The sequence below is a fragment of the Lethenteron reissneri genome, chromosome 64 (assembly GCF_015708825.2).
Source record: "Lethenteron reissneri isolate LAM-NWPU_2019-01 chromosome 64, ASM1570882v1, whole genome shotgun sequence".
NCBI lineage: Eukaryota > Metazoa > Chordata > Hyperoartia > Petromyzontiformes > Petromyzontidae > Lethenteron > Lethenteron reissneri.
This window is the reverse complement of record NC_083842.1, coordinates 4,904,021-4,931,800: the sequence shown is the minus strand read 5'-3', so window position 1 is coordinate 4,931,800 and position 27,780 is coordinate 4,904,021. Positions and strand designations below refer to the sequence as shown.

The 27,780-nt window shown below is 55.5% G+C and overlaps 3 protein-coding genes across 3 annotated transcripts in view; 1 reads left to right on the top strand and 2 right to left on the bottom strand.

The window, feature by feature from the left end:
- LOC133358993 (cingulin-like protein 1) overlaps positions 1-5,179 on the top strand; it is a 151,725-nt gene extending 146,546 nt beyond the window's left edge. The window contains exon 16 of the mRNA XM_061577371.1: positions 5,125-5,179. Coding sequence (XP_061433355.1) covers positions 5,125-5,179 — 55 coding nt within the window. The remainder of the gene's footprint in view (positions 1-5,124) is intronic.
- A 3,099-nt stretch (positions 5,180-8,278) lies between these two features.
- On the bottom strand, positions 8,279-8,590 carry LOC133358992 (histone H4-like). The gene has a single exon (XM_061577370.1). It carries the CDS (start codon positions 8,588-8,590, stop codon positions 8,279-8,281), a length of 312 nt encoding a protein of 103 aa, XP_061433354.1.
- A 5,439-nt stretch (positions 8,591-14,029) lies between these two features.
- The window catches only part of LOC133359120 (uncharacterized), an 82,847-nt gene continuing 69,096 nt past the window's right edge, over positions 14,030-27,780 (bottom strand). Inside the window, exons 4-9 of the mRNA XM_061577515.1 lie at positions 27,543-27,709; positions 26,880-27,114; positions 17,848-17,956; positions 17,131-17,245; positions 16,722-16,868; positions 14,030-14,237 (exon numbers count right to left, since the gene is read on the bottom strand). Of these exons, the coding sequence (XP_061433499.1) occupies positions 14,118-14,237; positions 16,722-16,868; positions 17,131-17,245; positions 17,848-17,956; positions 26,880-27,114; positions 27,543-27,709 (893 nt within the window). The 3' untranslated portion in view covers positions 14,030-14,117. The remainder of the gene's footprint in view (positions 14,238-16,721; positions 16,869-17,130; positions 17,246-17,847; positions 17,957-26,879; positions 27,115-27,542; positions 27,710-27,780) is intronic.

Below are 27,780 nucleotides of genomic sequence, written 5' to 3'. Positions count from 1 at the left end.
ACTCGTGCGCACGGTGGTCCACATGTCTTGTGATCTCCCCCCCACACCAACACACACACTCGGGCGGTGGTCCACATGTCTTGTGACCCCCCATACACACTCGTGCGCGCGGTGGTCCACATGTCTTGTGACCCCCCCCCCCCCCCCCCACTCTCGTGAGCGCGGTGGTCCACATGTCTCGTGATCTCCCCCCCCCCCCCCCACCAACACACACTCGGGCGGTGGTCCACATGTCTTATGACCCCCCACACACACTCGTGCGCACGGTGGTCCACATGTCTTGTGACCCCCCCCCCCACACACTCTCTCGTGAGGGCGGTGGTCCACATGTCTTATGACCCCCCCCCCACACACTCGTGCGTGCGGTGGTCCACATGTCTTGTGACCCCCCCCCCCCCCCACACTCGTGCGGGCAGTGGTCCACATGTCTTGTGACATCCCCCCCACACTCGTGCGGGCAGTGGTCCACATATCTTGTGACCCCCCCCCCCCACACACTCTCTCGTGAGGGCGGTGGTCCACATGTCTTGTGACCCCCCCCCCCCCACACACTCGTGCGTGCGGTGGTCCACATGTCTTGTGACCCCCCCCCCCCCCACACACTCTCTCGAGAGGGCGGTGGTCCACATATCTTGTGACCCCCCCCCTAACACACACACAATCGTGCGGGCGGTGATCCAGATGTCTTGTGACCCCCCCCCCCAACACACCAAAACACACTCTCGTGAGGGTGAGGGTCCACATATCTTGTGACCCCCCCCCCACACACACATTCGTGCTTGCGGTGGTCCACATGTCTTGTGATCCCCCCCCTCACACACTCGTGCGTGCGGTGGTCCACATGTCTTGTGACCCCCCCCCCCACACACTCTCTCGAGAGGGCGGTGGTCCACATATCTTGTGACCCCCCCCTTCCCCCTAACACACACACAATCGTGCGGGCGGTGGTCCACATGTCTTGTGACCCCCCCACCACACTCGTGCGGGCAGTGGTCCACATGTCTTGTGACCCCCCCCCCACACTCGTGCGGGCAGTGGTACACATGACTTGTGACCCCCCCCCCCCTCACACACTCGTGCGGACGGTGGTCCACATGTCGTGTGACCCCCCAACCCACACCAACACACACACTCTGGCGGTGGTCCACATATTTTGTGACACTCCCCCCCCACACCAACACACACACTCGGGCGGTGGTCCACATGTCTTGTGACCCCCCACACACACTCGTGCGGGCGGTGAGCCACATGGATTGTGACCCCCCAACCCACACCAACACACACACTCCGGCGGTGATCCACATGTTTTGTGACCCCCCCCCCCCCACACACTCGTGCATGCCGGTGGTCCACATGTCTTGTGACCCCCCCCCGCCCACCCACACACAGTCGTGCGTTCGGTGGTCCACATGTCTTGTGATCTCCCCCCCCCCACACCAACACACACACTCGGGCGGTGGTCCACATGTCTTGTGACCCCCCACACACACTCGTGCGCACGGTGGTCCACATGTCTTGTGATCTCCCCCCCACACCAACACACACACTCGGGCGGTGGTCCACATGTCTTGTGACCCCCCATACACACTCGTGCGCGCGGTGGTCCACATGTCTTGTGACCCCCCCCCCCCCCCACTCTCGTGAGCGCGGTGGTCCACATGTCTCGTGATCTCCCCCCCCCCCCCCCCCACCAACACACACTCGGGCGGTGGTCCACATGTCTTATGACCCCCCACACACACTCGTGCGCGCGGTGGTCCACATGTCTTGTGACCCCCCCCCACACACACTCTCTCGTGAGGGCGGTGGTCCACATGTCTTATGACCCCCCCTCCACACACTCGTGCGTGCGGTGGTCCACATGTCTTGTGACCCCCCCCCCCCCCCCCCACACACTCGTGCGGGCAGTGGTCCACATGTCTTGTGACACCCCCCCACACTCGTGCGGGCAGTGGTCCACATATCTTGTGACCCCCCCCCCCACACACTCTCTCGTGAGGGCGGTGGTCCACATGTCTTGTGACCCCCCCCCCAACACACCAAAACACACTCTCGTGAGGGTGAGGGTCCACATATCTTGTGACCCCCCCCCCCCCACACACACATTCGTGCTTGCGGTGGTCCACATGTCTTGTGACCCCCCCCCCTCAGACACTCGTGCGTGCGGTGGTCCACATGTCTTGTGACCCCCCCACCACACTCGTGCGGGCAGTGGTCCACATGTCTTGTGAACCCCCCCCCACTCTCGTGCGGGCAGTGGTACACATGTCTTGTGACCCCCCCCCCCCCCCCACACACTCGTGCGGACAGTGGTCTACATGTCGTGTGACCCCCCACCCACACCAACACACACACTAGGGCGGTGGTCCACATGTCTTGTGACCCCCCCCCCCCCTCATACACTCGTGCGGGCGGTGGTCCACATGTCTTGTGACCCCCCAACCCACACCAACACACACACTCGGGCGGTGGCCCACATGTCTTGTGACCCCCCACACACACTCGTGCGCGCGGTGGTCCACATGTCTTGTGATCCCCCCCCCCCCCCCCCCACACCAACACACACACTCGGGCGGTGGCCCACATGTCTTGTGACCCCCCACACACACTCGTGCGCGCGGTGGTCCACATGTCTTGTGACCCACCCCCCCACACACTCTCTCGTGCGGGCAGTGGTCCACATGTCTTGTGACCCCCCCCCCCTCACACACTCGTGCGTGCGGTGGTCCACATGTCTTGTGACCCCCCACACACACTCTCTCGTGAGGGCGGTGGTCCACATATCTTGTGACCCCCCCCACCACACTCGTGCGGGCAGTGGTCCACATGTCCTGTGACCCCCCCCCCCCCACACTCGTGCGGGCAGTGGTCCACATGTCTTGTGACCCCCCTCCCTCACACACTCGTGCGGGCGGTGGTCCACATGTCTTGTGACCCCCCAACCCACACCAACAAACACACTCGGGCGGTGGTCCACATGTTTTGTGACCCCCCCCCCACACACTCGTGCGTGCCGGTGGTCCACATGTCTTGTGACCCCCCACACCAACACACACACTCGGGCGGTGGTCCACATGTCTTGTGACCCCCACACACACTCTTGCGCGCGGTGGTCCACATGTCTTGTGATCTCCCCCCCCCCACACCAACACACACACTCGGGCGGTGGTCCACATGTCTTGTGACCCCCCACACACACTCGTGCGCGCGGTGGCCCACATGTCTTGTGACCCCCCCCCCCCACACACTCTCTCGTGAGGGCGGTGGTCCACATGTCTTGTGACCCCCCCCCACACACACTCGTGCGTGCGGTGGTCCACATGTCTTGTGATCCCCCCCCCCCAACACACCAAAACACACTCTCGTGAGGGTGAGGGTCCACATATCTTGTGACCCCCCCACACTCGTGCGGGCAGTGGTCCACATGTCTTGTGACCGCCCCCCCCCCCCCTCACACACTCGTGCGGGCGGTGGTCCACATGTCTTGTGGCCCCCCAACCCACACCAACACACACACTCGGGCGGTGGTCCACATGTTTTGTAACCCCCCCCCCCCCCCACACACTCTCTCGTGAGGGCGGTGGTCCACATGTCTTGTGACCCCCCCCCCACACACACTCGTGCGTGCGGTGGTCCACATGTCTTGTGATCCCCCCCCCCAACACACCAAAACACACTCTCGTGAGGGTGAGGGTCCACATATCTTGTCACCCCCCCCCCCCACACTCGTGCGGGCAGTGGTCCACATGTCTTGTGACCGCCCCCCCCCCCCTCACACACTCGTGCGGGCGGTGGTCCACATGTCTTGTGGCCCCCCAACCCACACCAACACACACACTCGGGCGGTGGTCCACATGTTTTGTAACCCCCCCCACACACTCGTGCGTGCGGTGGTCCACATGTCTTGTGACCACCCACACACACTCTCTCGTGAGCGCGGTGGTCCACATGTCTTGTGATCTCCCCCCCCCCCCACACCAACACACACACTCGGGCGGTGGTCCACATGTCTTATGACCCCCCACACACACTCGTGCGCGCGGTGGTCCACATGTCTTGTGACCCCCCCCCACACACTCTCTCGTGAGGGCGGTGGTCCACATGTCTTATGACCCCCCCCCCACTCACTCGTGCGTGCGGTGGTCCACATGTCTTGTGACCCCCCCCCCCCCCACACTCGTGCGGGCAGTGGTCCACATGTCTTGTGACCCCCCCTCACACTCGTGCGGGCAGTGGTCCACATATCTTGTGACCCCCCCCCCCCACACACTCTCTCGTGAGGGCGGTGGTCCACATGTCTTGTGACCGCCCCCCCACACATTCGTGCGTGCGGTGGTCCACATGTCTTGTCACCCCCCCCTACACACTCTCTCGAGAGGGCGGTGGTCCACATATCTTGTGACCCCCCCCTAACACACACACAATCGTGCGGGCGGTGATCCAGATGTCTTGTAATCCCTCCCCAACACACCAAAACACACTCTCGTGAGGGTGAGGGTCCACATATCTTGTGACCCCCCCCCCACACACACACTCGTGCATGCGGTGGTCCACATGTCTTGTGACCCCCCCCCCACACTCGTGCGGGCAGTGGTACACATGTCTTGTGACCCCCCCCCCCTCACACACTCGTGCGGACGGTGGTCCACATGTCGTGTGACCCCCCAACGCACACCAACACACACACTCGGGCGGTGGTCCACATGTCTTGTGACACCCCCCACCCACACCAACACACACACTCCGGCGTTGGTCCACATGTCTTGTGACCCCCCACACACACTCGTGCGGGCGGTGGTCCACATGTCTTGTGACCCCCCAACCCACACCAACACACACACTCGGGCGGTGGTCCACATGTTTTGTGACCTCCCCCGCCACACACTCGTGCGTGCCGGTGGTCCACATGTCTTGTGACCCCCCCCCCCCCCCCCACACACACAGTATTGATCCAAAGTGGAGAGAGAGAACGCAAAACGGTGGTCAACGTCCACCGTTTAAAACCATGGAGAGCAGCTCCGGTGGAGGAGATCCCCGCCGCCGGAGTACCGTGAACCCACGGGACCCCCACACCACCCGGGCTCGAGGGCCTCGCGCACTACATGGGCCCCGCCGGACCCCCAGCCCCGACCGCCAGGTGATGGCGGGGACGACGGCCCCTAAACCCTTCTGCTTCTGAGTTTGTACCCCTGCCTGCAGGTACCGAGGGACAGAGAGAGCCTTTGGAGTGGAGGAGAAGGCCACCGCAGGAGCGACAGAGGACGGAGCCACCCACCCCGAGACCAGCCACGAGGTCTGGACGGACCCCTCGGACCCCGCAGCGTTTCCTCGTGAGCGCGGCCCAAGCAAGGTGGCTCCAGTCAACCCGAGATGGGGACCAGCACCTCGGGGGGCTATTTGATGCCGCCGCCACGAAGCCGCTCGGCGGGCACCCCATCCCTGACCTCGCCACCACCAAGTGACGAAGCCGACCCCTGCGTCCCCCCACCTCACCTCACATGAACACACCCGCACGCATTTGCCCCCCCATAGAACTCCGAGGGGAAGTCACCTGGCTGACCGGTTTTAATCCGAGAAGCCCTTATCGGGATAACTTTCATGGTTTCCGGTGACCAGGGAATTGGACGACCTCCCCCGATGCTACTTCGCGGCGCTGCGACCGGCATTATGATTGCAAGGTCGCGGCGAGGGGCCACTCGGCCACTGCGTTTGAAACGCACCCCCCACACCCACGCACGTATCGACGAGGCAGGCAGGGGAGGGACGGAACGGCATGATTAGTACGACCGCAGGGGCTCTTGCGCGTAGTCGCTGATGGTTAGGATAATTACGCTTGAGCGCGTAGGCACCATTATTAGGGAAATTAGGGAAGTTGGAGAGTAAAGGCTGAAATTACGAATAATCAGAGGTATGCGGAGGCCCGTGCATGAATTCCCACGGTAAGCCTTTGTGATGGATGCCGCTGCATAATTGGCATGACAAAGGCATGCATCGGCGCAGTCAAGCCGACCACCCATTGTGATGGGGAGGCATGAGAATGGAGCTGATTATAATATGCGCCTCGCATAAACGCGGGAAGGAGCAAAGAGTGCTGGGGGAGGCGGAGCCCTGGGACGGGGAGATAGGATAAAAGCAAGGTAGAGGGGATCTCACTCCAAGAAGCCAGCGATCAAGGCGGCTCCCAGCTCTGCCCTCCGGACGTCCGTGCGACGTGCCCAGACGAGCAGCGAGGAGAATCCATGGAACACCGGATACTTCAAACCGTGAGTAAGAAGGTGAATTAGTATCATAAGCCAATAAATAGGGAATAGGTCCAGGGATAGTAGAATAGGCCAGCCTCGTCGATTCATACTGATTTAACATCAATTCCCAGGTAGCCGAAAATAAATCATTAATAGCTGATCGTGGCCTCGTGTGATCTCGCTGAGAAGTCTGAACGCGTGTGGTGCTGTGTATACAGCGGCTCGCCTCGTGGGAGCGCTGTTAAATCAGTATGAATCGACGAGGCTGGCCTATTTTACTACCCCTGGACCTATTCCCTATTTATCGGGTTATGATACTAATTCACCTTCTTACTCACGATTCGAAGTATTCGGTGTCCCGTGGATTCTCCTCGCTGCTCGTCTGGGCACGTCGCACAGACGTCTGGAGGGCAGAGCTGGGAGCCGCCTTGATTGCTGGCTTCTTGGAGTGAGATCCCCTCTTCCTTGCTACGATCCCTTTTATCCTCTCTCCCGGACTCAGGCCTCCGCCTCCCCGAGCACTCTTCGCTCCCTCCCCCGTTCATGCGCGGCGCATATGCTAATCAATCCCTTTCTCATGCATGGTGCCTTGGTTATGCGAATTATGCGGTGGCGTCCATCACAAAGACCTGCCGTGGGAATTTATGCACGGACCTCCGCATACCTCCCCTTATTTGTAATTCCAGCCTTTACTCTTTAAATTCCCTAATTTCCCTAATAATGGTGCCTACGCGATCAAGCGTAATAATCCTAACCATCAGAGCCCCTGCGGTCATGCTAATCATGCCGTTCCGTCCCTCCCCTGCCTGCCTCGTCGATACGTGCGTGGGTGTGGGTGGTGCGTTTCAACCGCAGTGGCCGAGTGGCCCCTCGCCGCGACCTTGCAATCTTAATGCCGGTCGCAGCGCCGCGAAGTAGCATCGGGGGAGGTCGTCCAATTCCTTGGTCACCGGAAACCGTGAAAGGTATCCCGATAAGGGCTTCTCGGATTAAAACCGGTCGGCCAGGTGACTTCCCCTCGGAGCTCTATGGGGGGGGGGGGGGGGATGCGTGCGGGTGTGTTTATGTGAGGTGAGGTGGGGGGACGTGGGGGTCGGCTCCATCACTTGGTGGTGGCGAGGTCGGGGATGGGGCACTCCACCGAGTGGCTTCGTGGCGGCGGCATCACATGATCGTAGTGCGCGGCGCTGCTGCGTGGCTATTTTAGTACCATCCCTCTCCATCAGCCTCCAATGAGAAACGCGGACGTGATGTTCACTTTAATATCGTTTTTTACTGCAAAAAGGACTTGTGAATATAACACAATGTAATGTCTAAACATGTATATTAGTGAATTGCAGCCATGGCATTGCCTTTGTTTTAAAAAGGATGACTAGAAAACCCAATACAGTAGTACTGCAAAAAGGACTTGTGAATATAACACAATGTAATGTCTAAACATGTATATTAGTGAATTGCAGCCATGGCATTGCCTTTGTTTTAAAAGGATGACTAGAAAACCCAATACAATAGTACATTGTGTGTGTTTTGCGCGTGGGTTTTTTTGTTTCTTACGAGGGATTGTTTCACAACTCGTCTAATACAGCACAAGCGCTCGGTGGAGAAAAATAACTTCGCTGTTGTGCTGTATTTTACAGGTGGAGATTATCATTCCGGCGCGCTACGTCAATTAGGACGAGTGTTCAGTAAGATTGTGGCGCCAAATGCTCTACGTAATATCGGAATCAGCTGCAGCTGGAAATAATTCACGCAAAAATACCAGAAATGGGTACTGTATTAACGCGTTCAAGAATTATGCCTTGTTAAATGTGACGTGTCGTGAATATCATGATAACTTTCATTCATGTGGAAGCAGATGAAGATTCGCCAACTCAACAAGCAAACGTCCACCACGCTCACAAGGAATTGGCGCGCAATAACCCAGGACATGTGCTCCATTTAGAAAGTGTTTGGCAACACTGGCACAAGCAGTTTCGAAGAGGTGGGTGGCTCTGAAAAGAGCCTTTGGGTTGGCTTAGTGTGCGAGAGATTGGCGCTCAGTCTCCAAAGCCGTAGAGTGTGCGGCCCTGGCGCTTGAGGGCGTAGACCACGTCCATGGCGGTGACAGTCTTGCGCTTGGCGTGCTCCGTGTAGGTGACGGCGTCGCGGATGACGTTCTCAAGGAAGACCTTCAGGATGCCGCGGGTCTCCTTGTAGATGAGGCCCGAGATGCGCTTCACACCGCCTCGGCGAGCGAGGCGGCGGATGGCGGGCTTGGTGATGCCCTGGATGTTGTCGCGCAGCACCTTGCGATGGCGTTTTGCGCCTCCCTTGCCGAGCCCCTTACCGCCTTTACCACGTCCAGACATTCCGACTACTCCTGACAAAGCTCGCTAGAGACTGCGAGCGCAGCCGGCAGCAGGAGCCGCCTTTATACCCGGAGCGTGGTGGGCTCTCTTGCCCGTCCCCTTACCGCGATGGCGAGCTCCTCCTCCTCTTCCTCGTCTGGGAGTAGGCTCGCTATGGCATCATCCCGTCCCCACCCTCGGAACTGTGTGCGTTCACCAGAGAGTCTCTCGCATGCACGCGCACGCTCGACAAGGGTGTCAAAGGGAAGGTATGCAGGGTCTACATTGGGCTCCCACCACGAGGTGCGAGCCAAATACTGCTTGATCCTCTGGGCGGCGAGATCCTCAATTATCTCTGTCGCGTACCCTGGGTGTGCGATCTGTGTTAGCGAGTGAACGTCCTCAGCATAATCGTGAAAGTCTTCGCCGGGCTGGCGGTGGCGCGTCTCTAAGGCCGCCTGCTCCTCCTCATTACTCACGCCGAAGCGCAGGTCGAGTCGGCGTATTACTTCCTCCCACTGTGTTTGTGTACTCACGGGTAAAGCTTCCATAAAGTCGGCTACCCGTCCATCCAAATGCATAGTAAGCTGCTCTAATGCCTCCGCGTCTGTCCAGCCATTAAAATTCTTAGCACCTGTGATGTTGTGGGCGAACGACTTCCATGAAGGAATACCTCGGCCGGTGAACACACATCTCACCTTAGCTTGGGGTGGGGCGCCTCTTTCCCTTGGAGATGCGGGGGATCGTACCACTTCTGACACCAAGTTGTTGGGGCCGCTAGCCCCCGAGGCCTCTCCTTCCTGGGCGCCGGCTGTAGGGGTCCCGCCGTCTCCCGATCCCTCGCTGGTGTGCGAACAGCTGCTGCCTCCGCTGGGCTCATCGCTCGTGGGATAAGGGCTGTCACCCGTCGGCTCCCCTCCTTGGGTCACACCCCCGCGAGTTTCTCGAGAGGGGCATGACTCGTCGCCGGTTCACGGTCGCCTGTAAACATTTCGTTGCCTCTCCACCAATCAAACGCGACACCTCCCCTCACACAGCCCCGCACAGCAATCAAACGCTCTGAACGGGGGGTCAGGGGTTGGAGGGCGAATGACGTTGCTCGCGTCTGCGTTGCCGATTGGGGTTTTCGTTACGGGGGGTTTAAAGGACTGTGAGACGGGCGTTCGCAAGGGGGGTTAGTCCATACGCAAGAGGGAGCGCACACCCATGGAGCACTGACCACGCACTCTGTGAACGTATGTACACACAGCACCACGCGCTTTCACATGCTCGTCGAAACCACACGAGGCTGCGATTACCGGCCTACACTATCGCCCGAGGGTCTGTACCCGATTAATCTAATTTGATGGGCTCTAGGCGGTTGTGGTTTCTTTAGACTCCATCCCAATACTCTCTTTCCTCTTACTCACAGTTCGATGCGTACGGTGCTCCAGTGGTCTCGTCCTCTCCGCACACTTCGACGCATCGCACGGACGTTCGAGTGGCCGAACTGGGGACCGTCCGGGGCTCTGACTTTAGGAGTAAGAGAGCTTTTACCTTTCTGCGCCCCGCTTTTTATGGCTAACTCACATCAAAGAAAGCCGCCGCTGAGCCGAGGGCCCTCTCGGCCAATCAGATCGCTGTGCTTGCTCCGCCGCACTCGCGCTCTGCATCGCCGTCCACAGCCTGGTTTCCATAACAAAGGGCCCGTCGCTGGCTGCTGCGCTGGCAGCGGTCCACAAGCACATTTGCTATGCTAATCAGCCGCCCACCCTGGTTTCCCCGCCGTTCGTGGCTGCGCCCCCCCTACCTGCCTTGCCGATCCATGTGGGGGTGGGTTTTAACCGTGGTGGCTGGACAGTCCCAGCCGTGACCATGTAATCTCAACGCAAGTCACGGCGCCGTAGTGCAAGTTAGCATCGGGGGAAATCGCCCAATTCCCTGGCCGCAGGAAACCGTGAAGATTATCCCTATGAGGGCTTCCGGGTGAAAACCTGCCGGCCAGGTGACCTCCCCTCGGAGATCTATGGGGGGGAGAAATGTGTAAAGGTGTGTTTATGTGGGGGGCGGTGAGGAGAAGCAGGGTCGGCCCCGTCGCTTGGTGGTGGCGAGGTCGTAGATGGGGCGCCCGCCGAGCGGCTTCGCGGTGGCGGCATCACAGTGACATGATGTCACTCACTAATCCTCAACAAATGTATAACTGCAGGTTAAATCCGATGAGCTAAAAATATATTTTTTCACAGATGTCCAGTAGAGGGCATGGAGTAAGAACGTCACAATTGTAGTGCTCGACTTGACACGACAGCTTCTTGTCTTTCCTCTTTCACTTTATTTCGCGTATACCGATCAACACTCCTCCAGCTAACACCGATCAACATTTCTCCTCCGCGCTCTCCACTCGCTCGCCGCGTTTCGCCGGCCTCACTCGCTCCTCTCCACTCTCTCCGCCACAGTTCAGCCGCTCTTTATCGGCTCCGTCGTCACACTCAGTCGTAACTCTATCAGCTTTTCTTCCCACTATTCAGCTGCTTTCTACTGGCTTCGTTGTCTCACTGCTACCCTACACTTTTCCACTGCTACCTTACACTTCTTTACTGCTATTAGCTCTGCTGCTTCGACTCCTACATCCTCTGTCTCCTCCCAGGCGCGAACTCCCGTCTCCTCCAAAACCCCTCTCTTTATCCCCAAGCCAATTAATCTTCAATTAATCTGTGGCATCCCCCGCGACGCCACTCGCCCCCAGCCCCCACTGGCACCTGGCATGTTTTTCCCCGACAATGCGGCGCCACTCAGCGACAACAACAACCTCTCGGCCAATCAGCGCCCTGCGTCCTTAATTACTCCCTGCTACCTGCTACCGTCCTCAGACAGCGCGGCCCCACATCTCGACAACAACAACAACCAGCCAATCAGCGCCCCTTGTCCTTATTTGCTCCCTACTCATCTCCGGCTCTATTCTCACGCCAAGCAACAGCAACACCTCGATCTCGTTTGTACGCTGTGCGCGCGTACACCGACTTCAGCGTGTGACGCGTACTTCAGGCACTACACAGTGACAAACACATACATACAAACACAACTAAACCATCTTCCCATCCTACCAGGCAAAGCCCGCTGAGGCATTCACTTATTTTTCAAAAGTGACTTGGCCACAAATTGGCGGTAAACCAGTGGCCAGGTCGCTTTTGAACAATGGGTTTTGAACAACAAATCACCCAAACACTTACAAAACAAAACTAAACCATCCCCCCATCTTCTTGGTTCTTTCGGTAAAGTCACGTAGTAGGGAAGTAATAAAATAATAAAAATAAAACATAATAAAATAATTCTCACGACGTTTCGGCCACAACGCAAGCAGCCGTCCTCAGGTGAAGAACATGTCTGTCGATAAGACAGAGTCTAAATGACACGTCTTAGGCTTGGAGTGTCTATTTAAGCTGTGAGGGAGGAGGAAGAGAGCCTTGACAAAAGAATTTGCATTTGAAGAGGAATTTAGCATATTTATGGGAAATGCAGGAATGCGAATAGTGCTAATTGTGAAATGCGTGGGAGGTGGGCGGGGGCTTTTCAAAGTCATATTATGCCCATGTATTATGTAGGATTGCTAATCCTACATAATGCATGGGCATAATATGACTTTTATGTAGGATTGCTAATCCTACATAATGCATGGGCATAATATGACTTTGAAAACCCCCCGTCCACCTCCCACACATTTCACAATTAGCACTATTCGCATTCCTGCATTTCCCATAAATATGCTAAATTCCTCTTCAAATGCCAATTCTTTTGTCTAGGCTCTCTTCCTCCTCCCTCACAGCTTAAATAGATACTCCAAGCCTAAGACGTGTCATTTAGACTCTGTCTTATCGACAGACATGTTCTTCACCTGAGGATGGCTGCTTGCGTTGTGGCCGAAACGTCGTGATAATTATTTTATTATGTTTTATTTTTATTATTTTATTACTTCCCTACTACGTGACTTTACCGAAAGAACCAAGAAGATGAATCCCTGCAGTCACGAAAGCTTTAAATCGAAACATCCCCCCATCCTACCGGGTAAAGCCCGCCGAGGCATTCACTTATTTTTCAGAAGTGACTTGGCCACAAATTGGCAGTAAACCGGTAGCCAGGTCGCTTTTGAACAATGGGCTTTGCCTCATAGGATGGGGATGGTTTAGTTTTGTTTGTATGTGTCTGGGTGATTTTTTTACCTTTCTTGTACTTTGCACTACTATCGTGTTTGTGTACTGTTTGTTGTTGTAACGTTCTTACCCAGTGTCCCGACTGGACGTCTGTAAAAAAGAGCTTTATAGCCATCGGATTTCTCCAGCAGTTATAAATACATTGATTCTATTAACATTCAAAATATCTAGGAGGCTGAACCGTGACACATAGGGAGGCGACAAAAGACTTGATTCACAGTCACTACCATCACTTGATCGCCTTAAATCTCACTCCTTCCAAGTGAATTCCTGCCAAGCTGCCACTGCATAAACAAATAGATTTCGTGAACATCTTTAACCTGCAAGTGACCTCATGTTTTTTTAATGCCCTTTTGCGCTATGTTTCGTTATGTATAGATGCTTCATTATTTGACTCGGTGCAATATCGTGACTGTTTTAATTTATTCCTGCAACTTGAGATTTGATGTTTCTCAGAGAAGCCATCTCACCATTTGCGATTTGACGCCCTATTCGTAATGCGTTCTTTAAATCACAATCCTCACTCTAGTTCGACATTTTCAAAGATAATGTTCTAATGTACTCCACATTATGTGATTTGTCATCATTAGTTTTTTTCACTTCACAATGTATATTTTTTTGTAATCTCTTATATTCTTACGACCCTGCTGCTATGCATCGCTCTATGTTCGCCAGGGGGAAACCCGTGACAGTCCCTCCATGCCCTAATTAACATAACCATGCCCACACGGCGGTGAAGTGGTTTGGGATTGGCTCTCTCTCTCTGACACTGGACCCCCCGCCTACTTCTCTAATAGTCCCGCCCACCACGTGGGGTTGCTCCTCCCTGACTATTCGGGTGAGCCCCGCCCACGGGTGGGCCCCGAATGGGCCCCGGGTGGGTCCCGGTTGCCCCCCCACCCCACCCACTGCCTATAGCAGCTCACCCACACTTCTGGCTGCATGATGAGTCGAGTAGGATGCCAGAAAATGTAAAACTTGTGGGGAGCGGGAGAAATAAATAAATCAAGAGGTGGGGTGAGTGGATGAGGAAACACTGGGATGGGCTTTCTGAAGCCACCCAGGGGAACCGTTCAGGCCAAACCAGGACGTATGGGTAGCCTTAAAGTCTGATCCAAAAAGCGGTCCAATCCGAGAGAGGTCCAAGCCGAAGGAAGGGGGGGGGGGGGGGGCAGGATGTAGGGTTAGGGTACATAGGTGAGGTCCCAATGGTGGGGTCAGAGTAGGTGGGGTCAGAGTAGGTGGGGTCAGAGTAGGTGGGGTCAGAGTAGGTGGGGTCAGTGCAGGTGGGGTCAGTGCAGGTGGGGTCAGTGCAGGTGGGGTCAGAGTAGGTGGGGTCAGTGCAGGTCGGGGCCTGGCCGTCGTTACTCCAGGCTAATGTAGTCGATCCCGGGTGTGAGCAGGGGCCCTGGGGTCCACGTGCTCGGGGCAGAGGCGGGGGCTGAGGGGAGCAGGCACTGGGCCCCCGGTGGCCCCGGCGGCGCCTGTGGGAACAACCAAGTCCCCCATTTAATCAACCGGAGGAGACCATTGCTGAAGCAGGGGGACTCCTCGTTCAACAATCGACTCTTTATTAATCCGCGTAGCTCTTGAACAGGTGGTTCTTTATTTCATCGCGAGTCTGTTTAACCACGAGTGCCTGTTATAACCACTACGGTCATTTAGTTAACCAAACGTCAAAATGTAACTCCCAAATTACTTGATTTTGGGAAACACACGGAAATCGTTCCCCGCTACTGCCCAAACATGGCATGACCCCGTTGAACAGGACTCATTGAAGATTTCCTGGGTACACAAGTGGTAATTGTAATAATACAGCGAGCGAGCCGTGTATTTAACCAGGGAGAGTGTGATGCCGCCGCCACAGAGCCGTTCAGCAGGCGCCCCATCTACGACCTCGCCACCACCAAGCGACGGAGCCGACCCCGCGTCCCCCTCACCTCACCTCACATGAACACACCCGCACGCATTCCCCCCCCCCCCCCCCCACCATAGAGCTGAGGGGAGGCCACCTGACCGACCGGTTTTTATCCGAGAAGCCCTTATCGGGATTAACTTTCACGGTTTCCGGCGACCAGGGAATTGGACGACCTCCCCCAACGCTACTTTGCACCGCGGCGCTGCGACCGGCCTTAAGATGGTATGGTCGCGGCGAAGGGCATTCGGCCACCGCAGTTGAAACGCATCCCCCCACACACACCCCCACGGGTCGACGAGACAGGCAGAGGAGGGACGGGGCGGCATAGTTTAGCGTGCCAAAGCGGGCTCGAGTGCGTAGGTGCCATCATTAGGGAAGGTAAAGGATAGGGCGGGAATGGCAAATAATCAAAGAGGCGACTCGGGCGCATAGTGCGCAATTGATGGGGCAGGTGGTGGAGACATGCGGAGGCTCTGCGCTTAACTTCCACAGCAGCCCGTGGTGATGGACGCTGCTGCATAATGCGCAAGACCAAGGCGCCATGCATGAGAAAGGGATTAATTAGAATAAACGCCGCAACACGCAGCGCATCTGATTAGCATAGCAATGGCGCCCGGAACCGCCGTACACGTGCTGACGGGCGCGCGCCCATTGTTAAAGAAAAACTAGGAGGGGGCCGCCACCACGCTCGGAGCCGCATCCCTTTGATGTAGGGAGGATAAAAAGGGGGCGCAAAGGGGAGATCGCGCTCTTACTCCAGCACCAGGCGACAAGACACTCGCCAGCCCAGCGACCCGAACGTCCGTGAGATGCATCGAGGTACGCTGCGAGTACGGGATCAACGGACCGCCGTGGGCACCTAACAGTGAGTAAGGAGGTGAAGTAGGATCATAGCCGATAAATAGGGAATAGGTCCAGGGGTAGTAGAATAGGCCAGCCTCGTCGATTCATACTGATTTAACATCAATTCCCAGATAGCAGACAATGAATCAGTAATATCTGATCGTGGTCTCGTGTGATCTCGTTGAGCAGTGTGTCGTGTGTGGAGCTGCGTGTGTACGCGTGCATTCACTCCGTGTGCGATACAGGTGCGCGATCATAACGTGAGTAGTCAGTGTTGAGTTGGAGTGCACGGAGCTGCGTGTGTGTGTGTGGGTGTGCGTACGCTCGCTCCGTGTGGGTTGCAGGTGCGCGATTAGGAAAGGGAGGTATCGTGGTAGCGTGAAGAGGGGCATAATACTACTCGGTAACTAACCATGCCTACTACGCGGACCCGCGGTGGAGGGGAATCCTCGAGCGACGGCTCCCACACCATGGGTGAGGAACCCAGCAGCGGTTCGCATAGCAGCGGGGGGGCGAGTAATGATGTTAGCCCGGCCGTTAGCATTATGGAGGGAGGGATCTCGGGGGCCAGCGACCCCAACAAGAGCCCCTTGAGATTAATGGTCTATTGTAAAGGAGAGCTGGGACAGCCAGAGTACCGATGGGAGGTTCATCACCGTGGGAGACCTGGTCCCGCACCTCCGAAGAGCACGGTTAGTAACGGGCGGTGTGAAAGAAGTTGAACGTACATATAAATAATATAATATCGTACTCAGATTTTAAATGTTATGGCTTGGCTCTGCAACACACCGGTGTGCTGTACTAGTAACGATTTGGCATGTTCTGTTAACGTGACAAACATTACTAATTGGCTGTGTCGGGTGGTGGTGCGTTTAACGACACATTTATATATTTATGCAATCTAACCCAAAAAACCTATATTATGGATATAAAGAATATAAGTCCATATAAACTATGTATTTATTTGATTTGACTAGGTAAAGCCCCACTGAGCTAAATAGCCTATTTTCAGAATCGACCTGGCCATAAATGATAGCTCAACTAAAGTAGATTATCGTCATGTGGAAATGTATGGCATCAAATAATTAAAACGCCTGACGTTGATTTTCTATCGATTGGGGTCAACCCTCACACAGCGACATAATAGCCACCACGCTCCCGGAGCCGTGGCGTCGAGGGGGATCAGAATTCCGCTCGACCCCCTCACCTCGGCAGGGGTCCCGGGATCAGGGTCGCATTGGGCCGGGTCTGGGTCGAGTTGGGTCTGCTCCGGGTCTGGGCTGGTCACCACCACCACGAGCGGCTGGGCCTCCAGGACGGCCACCTTGCCCGTCATAGTGCCCATGCTCCCGCCCTGCGGGGGATTAAGGTCGCAGTCAGGGTCTGGGTTAGACTGCAGTTCAGGGTGCGGCCGTGTCAGCTGTTATTGTGAGGGATATGGGAGTTGGCCTTCAGTGCATGGAAGATTAGAGATCACACAAGGCAGCTCGCTCAGACACTCCACTGGTCAATCAACCACTCACTCCATCAACCACTTAACCACTTTACCACCCCCTCCACCAGTCACTCAATCATTTACTCCACTGCTCGCTCAGCCACTCCACCACTCACTCCACCTTGTTGTGCATCGTTCCCTGTGTGGGGGAGTCGATCACCGTCCCCACCTCCTTCAGCAGCCTCCGGACAACCCCTCCCGGGTCCGGAACGGGGGGCCACACAGACCCCCTCAGCCTGAGGTCACGGGGACACATGGTGACGAAGTGGGAGATACGAGGACAAGTGAAGAGATACACGCAGAGAGCATAGGGAACACATTGCACATCCGTTTAAACGACACAGTGGTGCGTAATGACGTGCGTGTGTGGTTACGAGTAGTGAGGGAGTATGTGTGGTGCGAGCGGTTCGTATGGTAATTGTGGTGCGGTGCGCACGGTAAGTGTGCGGTGAGTGATGAGTGTGGTATGAGTGGTGTATGGTGAGCAGTGGAGCGGTCAGCACGGCGTGCTGCAAACCCAGTGACCCGAATTCGATTCCCACTCACGACCAATACCAGTGACGATTATCTGAACCGGTCCTGGGCCTCCCGTAGGTCGACTGGGCCTCAAATGAGTACCTGGTATGGTGTGTAAACATCGCCACTGGGGAAACAAAGGCGACCGGGCGTGGTGCTGGCCAGCGACCCCCTCGTGTGCCATGCCGGCCTTCATATGTGCTCGCCAACAGCACTTGCCCCAAACAGTTTGTTGAAGGCTATTCAGGGTGATCTTTGTCTTTGTTTGACGCTGTGAGTGTGCGAGTGGTGGCGGGTGAGTGCGGTGAGCAGTGTCACTCACCTGCTCCAAAAGATCATGATGAGCGCGGCTCCCAGCATCAAGAAGAAAAACATGACCCCCAGGGCGATCGGAACCGAGAGGTCTCTGGGGTATCTGACCCCTTGCCTGACTGCAGAGCAAGGTAACGTCAAATATCAACCACGCTCACCACCCAACACATTCGTAATACAGGGTGCTTCAAAAATGTTTTAACACTTATATGGGACTATCGTTTTTAATGAGTGCCTGAATAAGCTAGTGCGGGGCCTGTAGCATATGTTATAAAGGGGCCCTAAAATAAAACAAAAACACATAAATATAAAAACACTAATTTATAACTTGCATAGTAAAGTAATTGTATTTATTCATTTGCTACACAGCCAGATAATACGAAAATTCGTTAACCTTAAACACCCAGTCGTTCATAAATGTTGAAGGCAGTATAGTACTATAGTAATAGAGCAAGTGAAGAATCCCTGAACCGAATTTGATAGCTTGAAAGCATTTAGCACGGGGCCCTTGAAAGTGCGGGGCCCATAGCATATGCTACTTTTGCTACTAGGATAATCCGGCACTGTTTTTAATGGAATAAAATATAAAAAAAATACTTTTTTTTAAAACACGCTTTAATGAAATGTACTTTCCGAGCTGCCCCTGCCCCCTTCCCCCATCGCCCCTCCCCTCCTTCCACATCCCCCGCCCCTGGGCGTGGCTCCCCGAGGCTTGCCGTGACGTAAGGGACCGTGGTGATTTACAGGCAACGTCAGTTGAGCGTGGACAATTAGAGTCGTTAAAGAGATCGTTTAAACATATACATTTTTTCTTTTCAATGATAGAATATAGTATTGTCATCAGTATGACATATCTATACGAAGTTTTGCCATCGATACGACATTGGGAATACGGTTGAAATTGAGTTACAAGATTTTTGGATACAACACATATAGTACGTTAAATAAAAGCGTGTAAAAAGTTATAAAAGATATGTTTTGGATTTTTTATGATAGAATATCCTGTTGTCATCAGTATGACATAGCTATACGAAGTTTGCAGTCGATAGCACATTGGGAAGTGTGTAAAAATTTAGTTACAATATTTCTTTTTTGAGGATACAACAGACGAAGTGACTTAAATAATAGCGTGTAAAAAGAACAGACAATAATACTGTAACGTGATAACAAATGTATGTTAATAGCTTCACAAAGTCCGCGAAGCTGCTCTGCGGGCGCCCCATCTACGACCTCGCCACCACCAAGTGAGGGGGCCGACACTGCTTCTGTGATGCCGCCACCACGAAGCCGCTCGGCGGGCGCCCCATCTACGACTTCGCCACCACCAAGCGACGGAGCCAACCCGCTTCCCCCTCACCTCACCTCACATAAACACACCCGCACGCAATTCCCCCCCCCCCATAGAGCTCCGAGGGGAGGTCACCTGGCTGACCGGTTTTCACCCGAGAAGCCCTTACCGGGATAATCTTCACGGTTTCCTGCGGCCAGGGAATTGGACGACCTCCCCCGATGCTAAATCGCGCCACTCGGCCACCGCGGTTGAAACATACTCCACACACACGCGTATCGGCGAGGCAGGCAGACACCGCAACCACGAGCTAAGGGGAAGCCAGAGAGGGGGGAGGGCGGCTGAGTGGCGTGACGGTGTGCTCGGGAAGCGCCATGGCGCGCCGCAACACGCAGCGCATCTTATTAGCATAACAAAGGCGCCCCGGAACCGCCGCACGCGCCCTGACTGGCGCGCGCCCATTGTTAAAGAAAAACTGGGAGTGCATAACAACAGGTGGGGCGGCATTTCTTTGATGTAGGGACGATAAAAGGGGGGTGCAAACGGGTAGATGGTCTCTTGCTCCAGAATCAGGCCACGAGACGCTCTCCAGCCCAGCGACTCGGACGTCCGTGCGACGCATCGAGGTACGCAGTGAGGACAGGATCAGCAGAACGCCGTGGGCACCTAATCGTGAGTAAGTGGAAAGGGGGTATTAGGAAAGAAACTAGAGAGTCCAGAGCCGCCTAGAACATATCCCTCCGATAGATTGGGTACAGACCCAGGGACGATAACGTAGGCCTGCCACGCCGATCGATACCGACCCAACGGTAAAGCATAGTCGCCGAGAATAAACCATTAATAACTCAGCGCAGCCTCGAGTGGTCTTATGAGTGAGTGAAGCGCGTGGTGCTGTGTGCAGGTGTGTGCGCTCGTAGTGTGGGGGGGGGGGGAGGGTCGGTGCGTCCACAGGTACCCGCTCCGTCTATCGCCGCAGGAACTCACACGGTGTGAGGGCAGCGTCATTCGCCCTCCGACCCCTGACCCCCGTTCAGAGCGTGTGATTGGTGGAGAGACAACGCAGCGTTTACAGGTGAATGAGAGCGGGCGGCGAGCTATGCCTCTCACACGAGCTCACGGAGGGGCGGACCAGGGAGGGGAGCCGTCGGGCGATGAGCCCAGCGACGGCAGCAGCTGGTCGCAGACCAGCGAGGGGTCGGCAAATGGCGGAGCCCCTGCCATCGGCACGCAGCAGGGAGGGACCTCGGGGACTTGCGGCCCCAACACTTCCCCCTCACCACCCCCCACATAAACACACCCTCACATATTTGTTGTATTTATGCGCCTTTTTCAAAAAATTCAAATTAAGAATAATTAGGCCAAAAATATATATATATTTTTTTATAAAATAATGAAAACAACCCACTACTCGTCACATTCCACGCCAGGCATCTGGAAAACGTGGAATGCCATCAAAAACAGCAAACGTCAGGACCTCCCCGCCACCTTTGTCTTACAAGGGTTCGGCACAAACAGGCCAGCCATCAAATCCGGAGAGGGGTCTGGCCTCGGCATGACCCACGCAGGGGGAGCAAGGGAGTTAGAGGGTCGCGAAAAGGGTTTATGACCTGACATTCCGGGGGACGTCTGTTTTTCTGTTGTTGTTTCTCTCGCAAGAGATGCGCAGAGGGGAGGGGTTCACGTTTTTTTAGTTTTAAGCAACGCACAGAAGTCCGAGTGCAGTCTGGTTCGAGTCTTGCTCAGTCTTGTGACTCGGCTTGCGATGCAGCGTTGCGAGGGAGGCTCGCAAGGGAGTGGGGGCGCATCGTGCCTCGAGGAGAGATGGGAGGAGGAGGGGTCGTTAGAGTCGCAGAAGTCTGAGTTCAGCCTGGGTCGAGGCTGGGTTTCAGCCGTGCTCTGGCTGGCGGTGCCGTCGTGAGGGAGCAAACACCGATACCGATGGCCGGTGTCGCTTCTCGCAGAACGAAGTAGCGAGGTGTGGTTAAGTGCGAGTGAAGCTTGCGAAATTCCAGTTATCATTCTCGAGCCAGCGAAGACACCCAACGTCAACCCAACGTCAACCCAGCAACGAACGAGAGCATCGTTCATCGCCAGAGCGCTCCAAGCCGGTGAGCGCGCACAGCCGCGTCGTCCAGAGCCTGAGCCAACGCATCCCTGAAGTAAGGGCGGGTGTCCGTGTGAAGCTGGCAGCGATCAAGGAGAGAGCACGGAGAAAATGAGAGAGAGAGAACGGAGCAGTGGAAAGAGCCGGATCGGCCGCCCGTGAGGAAGAGGAGAGCGCCATCGAATGCGCCGTGTGTTTAATATACACACATATCGACCAGCACCCGCTGAGAACAGAGAAGACGTTCAGCGGTGGCGGAGCTGCGTGCTATCCGACGACGGAATCATCGCGCACCACGACGGCGAGCGTCGTGCCGACGCCACTCATCTAGCAGTGGAGAGAGAGAGAGCGCACGAGCAGCACGACCCGGGCGTCACCGAGCGTCGTGCCAACTCGTCATCCAGCAGCGGAGGAACTGCGCGCTATCCGACGACGGAATCATCGCGCGCCATGACGGCGAGCGTTGTGCCGACGCCACTCATCTAGCAGTGGAGAGAGAGAGAGAGAGCGCACGAGCAGAGACACGCCCAAGCGAGGGAGCAGGACGGGCTCGCTGCGGCCATGCCCAAGCGAGAGAGAACCTCTCTGGCCGCTGGTTGTATCCCCCTCCCCCACCCCACAAGCTCCGACACAGCACCCTGCCTCTGCTTAAAATATTAATTATCAAGGGAACAATACAACGCACACGCAAAACGCACACGAAGAAGACTATTTAAAAAAAGTTATCTTTGTGTTTCAAAAAGGGTTGCCATTTCAAGGTGGTGCGTTCAATATCAACTGATTGTGCAAAGCAGTTGCTGCCGTCGAGTTACATGAATAAGAAGTGTTTTAGTCATTCATTTTCGTTAATTGCATAATCTTGCTCATGAATCTATTGACGTATGGCTTTCGCCTTTGCATATTAGAGTGTCATATGTTTCATCTTCTTGGTTCTTTCGGTAAAGTCACGTAGAAGGGAAGTAATAAAAGAATAAAAATAAAACATAATAAAATAATATTTTATTATGTTTTATTTATATTTTTATTATTTTATTATTAATAAAAATAAAACATTAAAATAATATTTTATTATGTTTTATTTTTATTATTTTATTACTTCCCTTCTACGTGACTTTACCGAAAGAACCAAGAAGATAAATCCCTGCAGTCACGAAAGCTTTAAATCGAAATGTCATATGTTTGTTTAGAATTAAAATTGCTTAAAACAGAAGTATGTTGAGTGTTTCTTTCCAAGTCCATGCAAAACTGTCTTATTTATAAGAACTGTATCCTGCTTTGAGATATGAATTTGGAGACCTAACAATATAAACACACTAAGATAATCAATAAATGTTTAATCAAAAATAATCGTTTTATCCTGATTGATACAACTCTGGATAACGAAGCTAAGCCTAAATATCATAACTACACACATTAACATAATTGCAAGCATTCGCATAAATTAATACGATTATCTCTATAATAATCATAATTTATGCAGATAATTATATGCATTAGCATAATGTAAAAAAAAATGAGTTCATAAAAATTTCATAATCCGACATATACAACACATTTCCCCCCCCCCCCCCCCCATAGAGCTCCGAGGGGAGGTCACCTGACCGACAGGTTTTCACCCAGAAGCCCTCTCATAGGGATAATCTTTACGGTTTTCTGCGGCCAGGGAATTTGGCGATCTCCGCCGATGCTAACTCGCACTGCGGCGCTGTGACTTGGGTTGATATTACATGGTCACGGCGGGGCTACCCAGCCACTGCGGTTAAAATGCACCCCAACACACGGATCGGCAGGCAGGTAGGGGGGCGCAGCCACGAACGGCGGGAAGCCAGGGTGGGCGTCTGATTGGCAGGGCGAATGTGCTTGTGTACAGAGGCCAGCGCAGCAGCCAGCGGCGGGCCCTTTGATATGGAAACTGGGATGTGGGCAGCGACGAGGGCGCCGAGTGCTGCGGCGCAAGACGAGCAATCCGATTGGCCGAGAAGGCCCTCGGATTAGCGACGGTTTTCTTTGATGTGGGTTAACAATAAAAGGGGGACGCAGAAAGGTAAAAGGTCTCTTGCTTCTTGAGTCAGCCACCGGGGCGGTCGTCTCTTCAGGGCAGCTAATCGAACGTCTGTGAGACGAGTCGAAGTGCTGCGAGGACAGGCGCACGGGAGCGGCGAACCATGAGTAAGGGAGAGAGAGAGAGCTGGTATTGAGCGTAATAGCCAAAAAGGCTTTAGTAACAACCGACCAGGGTACAGACCATCGGGAAATAGTGTGAGCCTGCCTTGCCGATTCCTACTGACTCAACAGTGGCTCACAGTCGGCCGGTAATAAAAAGTTAATAACTCACCACAGTCTCGTGTGTATTCTACGAGTGTGTTGAAAGTGAATTGTAGTGTGTGTGCGCTCGCTTTAACGTGTGTGGCTGGGTGCACCGCGTCCCGGTGGAAGAAACGCTGTATCCGAAGGACTCCGCGAAGGCGTGTCTCGTACTGTGGCCCCTATCCTCCGCGCCGCGTGTGTGTGCGTAGGCGTGAACGACGGGTTAACGCGCGAATCTGACCCTCTATTAGGTTATCATTACGCTTGCGCTGCGTTAGCTGCTTAGCGTGTGCCCACGGGAAGCGACGGTAGACTCGCAAGGGTACATGTGAGATAATTCATACGGCTTTGGTTTAGTGTGTGCCCACGGGGGTGTGGGGTGCTGAAAGCGTGTGGTGCAGTGTGTGTGTGATGCCGCCGCCACGAAGCCGTTCGGCAAGCACCCCATCCCCGACCTCGCCACCACCAAGCGACGGAGCCAACCCCTCGTCGCCCTCACCTCACCTTACATGAACACACCCGCACGCATTCCCCCCCCCCCCCATAGAGTTGGAAGGGGAGGACACCTGATCGACCAATTTTTATCCGAGAAACCCTTATCGGGATTAACTCTCACGGTTTCCGGCGATCAGGGAATTGGATGACCTCCCCCGACGCTACGTTGCACCGCGGCGCTGCGACCGGCCTTAAGATGGTGTGGTCGCGGCGAAGGGCATTCGGCCACCACGGTTGAAACGCATCCCCCACACACACCCCCCCCCCCCCCACGCGTCGACGAGGCCAGCAGAGGAAGGATGGGACAGCATGAGTAGCAGAACCGCAGGGGCCCTTGCGCATAGTCACGGAAGGTTGGGGTAGTTGCGCTTGAGCGCGCAGGCACAATTGTTGGGGAGAATAAATGATTGAGCTGAAGGTATGAATAGATCAGGAGAGGGGAGGCGCGCGGGGAGCCCGTGCACAGATTCCCACGGCAAGCCTTTGTGACAAACGCCGCCGCATCAACTGCAATAATGGGGGGCCTGCATGAGAAAGGGATTGATTGGAATTTGCGCCGCGCAGGTCACTCATTGATTAGCATATCAAAAGCGCCCGGAACCGCCGTGCGCGTGCTAGGGGGCGCGAACCAATTGTTAAGGAAAAACTCAGAGCCGCATCTCTTTGATGTAGGGAGGATAAATAGGAGGCGCAAAGGGGAAATCGCTCTCTTCTCTCCAGCGCCAGGCGACAGGACGCTCTCCAGTCCAGCGACCCGAACGTCCGTGAGACGCATCGAGGCACGCTGCGAGTACGGGATCAACGAACCACCGTGGGCATCTAACAGGGAGTAAGAAGGTGAAGTAGGATAATAGCCGATAGATAGGGAATAGGTACAGGTTTAGTGGAACAGGCCAGCCTCGTCGACTCACTGATTTAACATTAAATTACCAGGTAGCAGATAATAAATCATTAATAGCGAAGCGTGGCCTCGCGTGATCTTGTCGAGCAGTGTGAGCGTGTGGGTGCGCGGGTGTACACAGTGGTTCGCCAGGTGAGTGAGCGCTGCGCGGAGCTGAGCGCGCGGGTGCGCGTGTGTACACAGTGGTTCGCCACGTGAGTGAGCGCTGCGCGGAGCTGTGTACGTTAGGGCAGCGTCATTCGCCCTCCGACCCCTGACCCCCGTGGAGAGACAACACAGCGTTTGCAGGTGAACGAGAGAGGGCGGCGAGCTATGCCTCTCACACGAGCTCGCGGAGGGACGGACCAGGGAGGGGAGCCATCGGGTGATGAGCCCAGCGACGGCAGCAGCTACTCGCAGAGCAGCGAGGGGTCGGCGCACGGCGGAGCCCCTGCCATACGCCCGGAGCACGGAGGGACTTCGGGGGCCAGCGACCCCGACATGTGAACGCTCGTAACGTGGGTGGTCGGTGTTTTCGCCGGGTGCGCGCTCCGTTCTGTGGCCGTGGATACTCGTGCTGCTTGGGGGCTCACACCCACCGTAAACACCTGTCCCACGGCCCTTTAAACGATCGCTATCAACCGCTCACAGCGGCCGCGCGTGTGCGATAAACGCCACAGCCCTCCGACCCCCGACCCCCAGCTGCCGTGCTATTTTTAGAGTGTGCATGGGGTTGAGCAGTAGCGTGCGGGTAGTTATTACCAATGTTTGAGGGAAGGCACACGGAGGGTGTTTGAATGACTAAGGTGGCCAAGGGGCCAGCTGAGAGTTATGTCTCACAGAGAGGAATCGGGGGGCAGTAGCCCCCAGTTTCCTACTTGTTCGCCATCGTTGTCAACACACGCTCTGGAATTTTTTCCAGGTGGTCTCCAGAGCCCGGAGGCAGCACATTTCTTGTTTATGTCAATTCTCAGAAGTGTTCACACTTTTTTTTTACGCACCCTGTAATTTCAACTTTTAACGTGCCGCCACCGTGCCCTAGACAGTATTCGCTCGCTCGAGAAGCGAGCAAACGACTCGGAGGCGAGCGAGGAGGAAAAGGAGGAACCACAGATGAGCGGGAACAAGCGCCCAAGCTCTGCGGGTCCTCTATATCAGCCAATCAATGAATGATTCCGCGTGGGAAAAAACCGGAGCAACCCGGAGAAAACCCCCACACGTTCGAGGGAGAAACGCTCTATCCCATAGACATTTTTTTTTTGTAGCACCTTCTTCCGGCGAGCAAGTGCATGGCTCCTCATTGTAAGGAGTCTCACAGTATTTGCGCAGTGATCCACCAACCCCAACCCTCGTGGCACGCCACACTGAACCACACGCTGACCTCACCAATGACCACCCTCAACTCACTGCTCTCAACACTTACCACCCACACCACTCTCCGCCCCCCACACCCTTCCAGTCATCAGCGCCTCTCACCACCCTGTAACACACTCACCAGCATCGGCACCTCCTCCCCACACTCATTACCCACCCCCCTAATGACCACCCCATGCCCCCCAATGACCCTGCTCCCCCCATGCCCCCCAATGACCCCCCACCCATGACCCCCAATTACCCTCCCCTCAATGACCCCCCTCCAATTAACCCCTCCCCCCATGCCCCCCAATGACCCCCCCAATGACCCCCTCCCCCCAATGACCCCCTCCCCCATGCCCCCTCCCCGAAAAGACCCCCCTCCCCCCACCCATGCCCCCCAATTACCCCCCTCCCCCATGTTCCCTCCCCCCAAAGACCCCACCCCCCAATGAGACCCCACCCATGCCCTCAAATTACCCCCCTCCCGCATGCCCCCTCCCCCCAAAGACCCCCCAAATTACCCCGCCCCTCCAATTACTCCCCTGCCCCCCCCAGCACTATGCCCCCCCTCCCACCCATTACAAACCCCACCCCTCCCCCCACTCCTCTCACCGTGCTCCCCGGTTTTCACGGGGGCGGGACGCTCGGGGTGGGGGAGGGCCGTGGCGGGGTGCCGAGCCGGCCCGACCTCCGGCACGACGAGGGCGCGTGACCAGGGGCTCCACGTACCACTGAAGAAGGAGTCGGGGGCGGGGGCCGAGCGCACGCGCACAGCGAGGGAGGGACCCCCCCGCGGGGGGCGAGGTCCCAGACGGAGTTCGGGGGAGCGCAGGAGGCCCGGAAGCAGCTGAGGGGTGCAAGACAAAGACAAAGATCCCCCATGTAGCCTTAACAGACTGTTGGGGCAAGTGCTGTTAGCGAGTGGCAGCACCTATGAAGGAGACAAAGACAAAGATCCCCCGTGTAGCCTTAACAGACTGTTGGAGCAAGTGCTGTTATTAGTGCATGTTTGTTCTCATGTTCACCACAAGTAGTTAATGCAGTACTTGATTCCTTCCTAAAGGTTTCTATTTGGTGTTTGAACATCTTAACACAACTCCAGTTTAATTGCCAAAAAGGATAAATACACATTCTTATTTTTCATACTTTAATACTGACAACAACAAAAAAGGTCCCATGGATTTTAAAATAATTTTGAGTTGTCGTGACACTGGCACGCGGTACACGGATACGCGTCACACGGGCACGTGCTACACGGACACGCGGTACACCCACCTGCCAGGTTACGGCGCCACCCGTCGCCTCCCGTTGCTGCTGCACCTGGTAGTGCAGCTGCTCCCAGAGCGGGCTTTGGCGGTTGTAGCCGCTGCTCCACCGCACGAGCAGCCCCAGCACCAGGCTCCTCCGCGTCGCGCTCAGCCCCACAGGAGCGCGGGGCCGGACTGGGATAGTTGAGGGGGGAGAGGGGCGGGGTGGCGAGGGGGTAGGGGGGCGGAGCGGAGCGGAGCGGGGC

Bases quoted from the DNA above. Each gene is read 5' to 3' on its own strand.
- LOC133358992 (XM_061577370.1), bottom strand. From the start codon at position 8,590: ATGTCTGGACGTGGTAAAGGCGGTAAGGGGCTCGGCAAGGGAGGCGCA.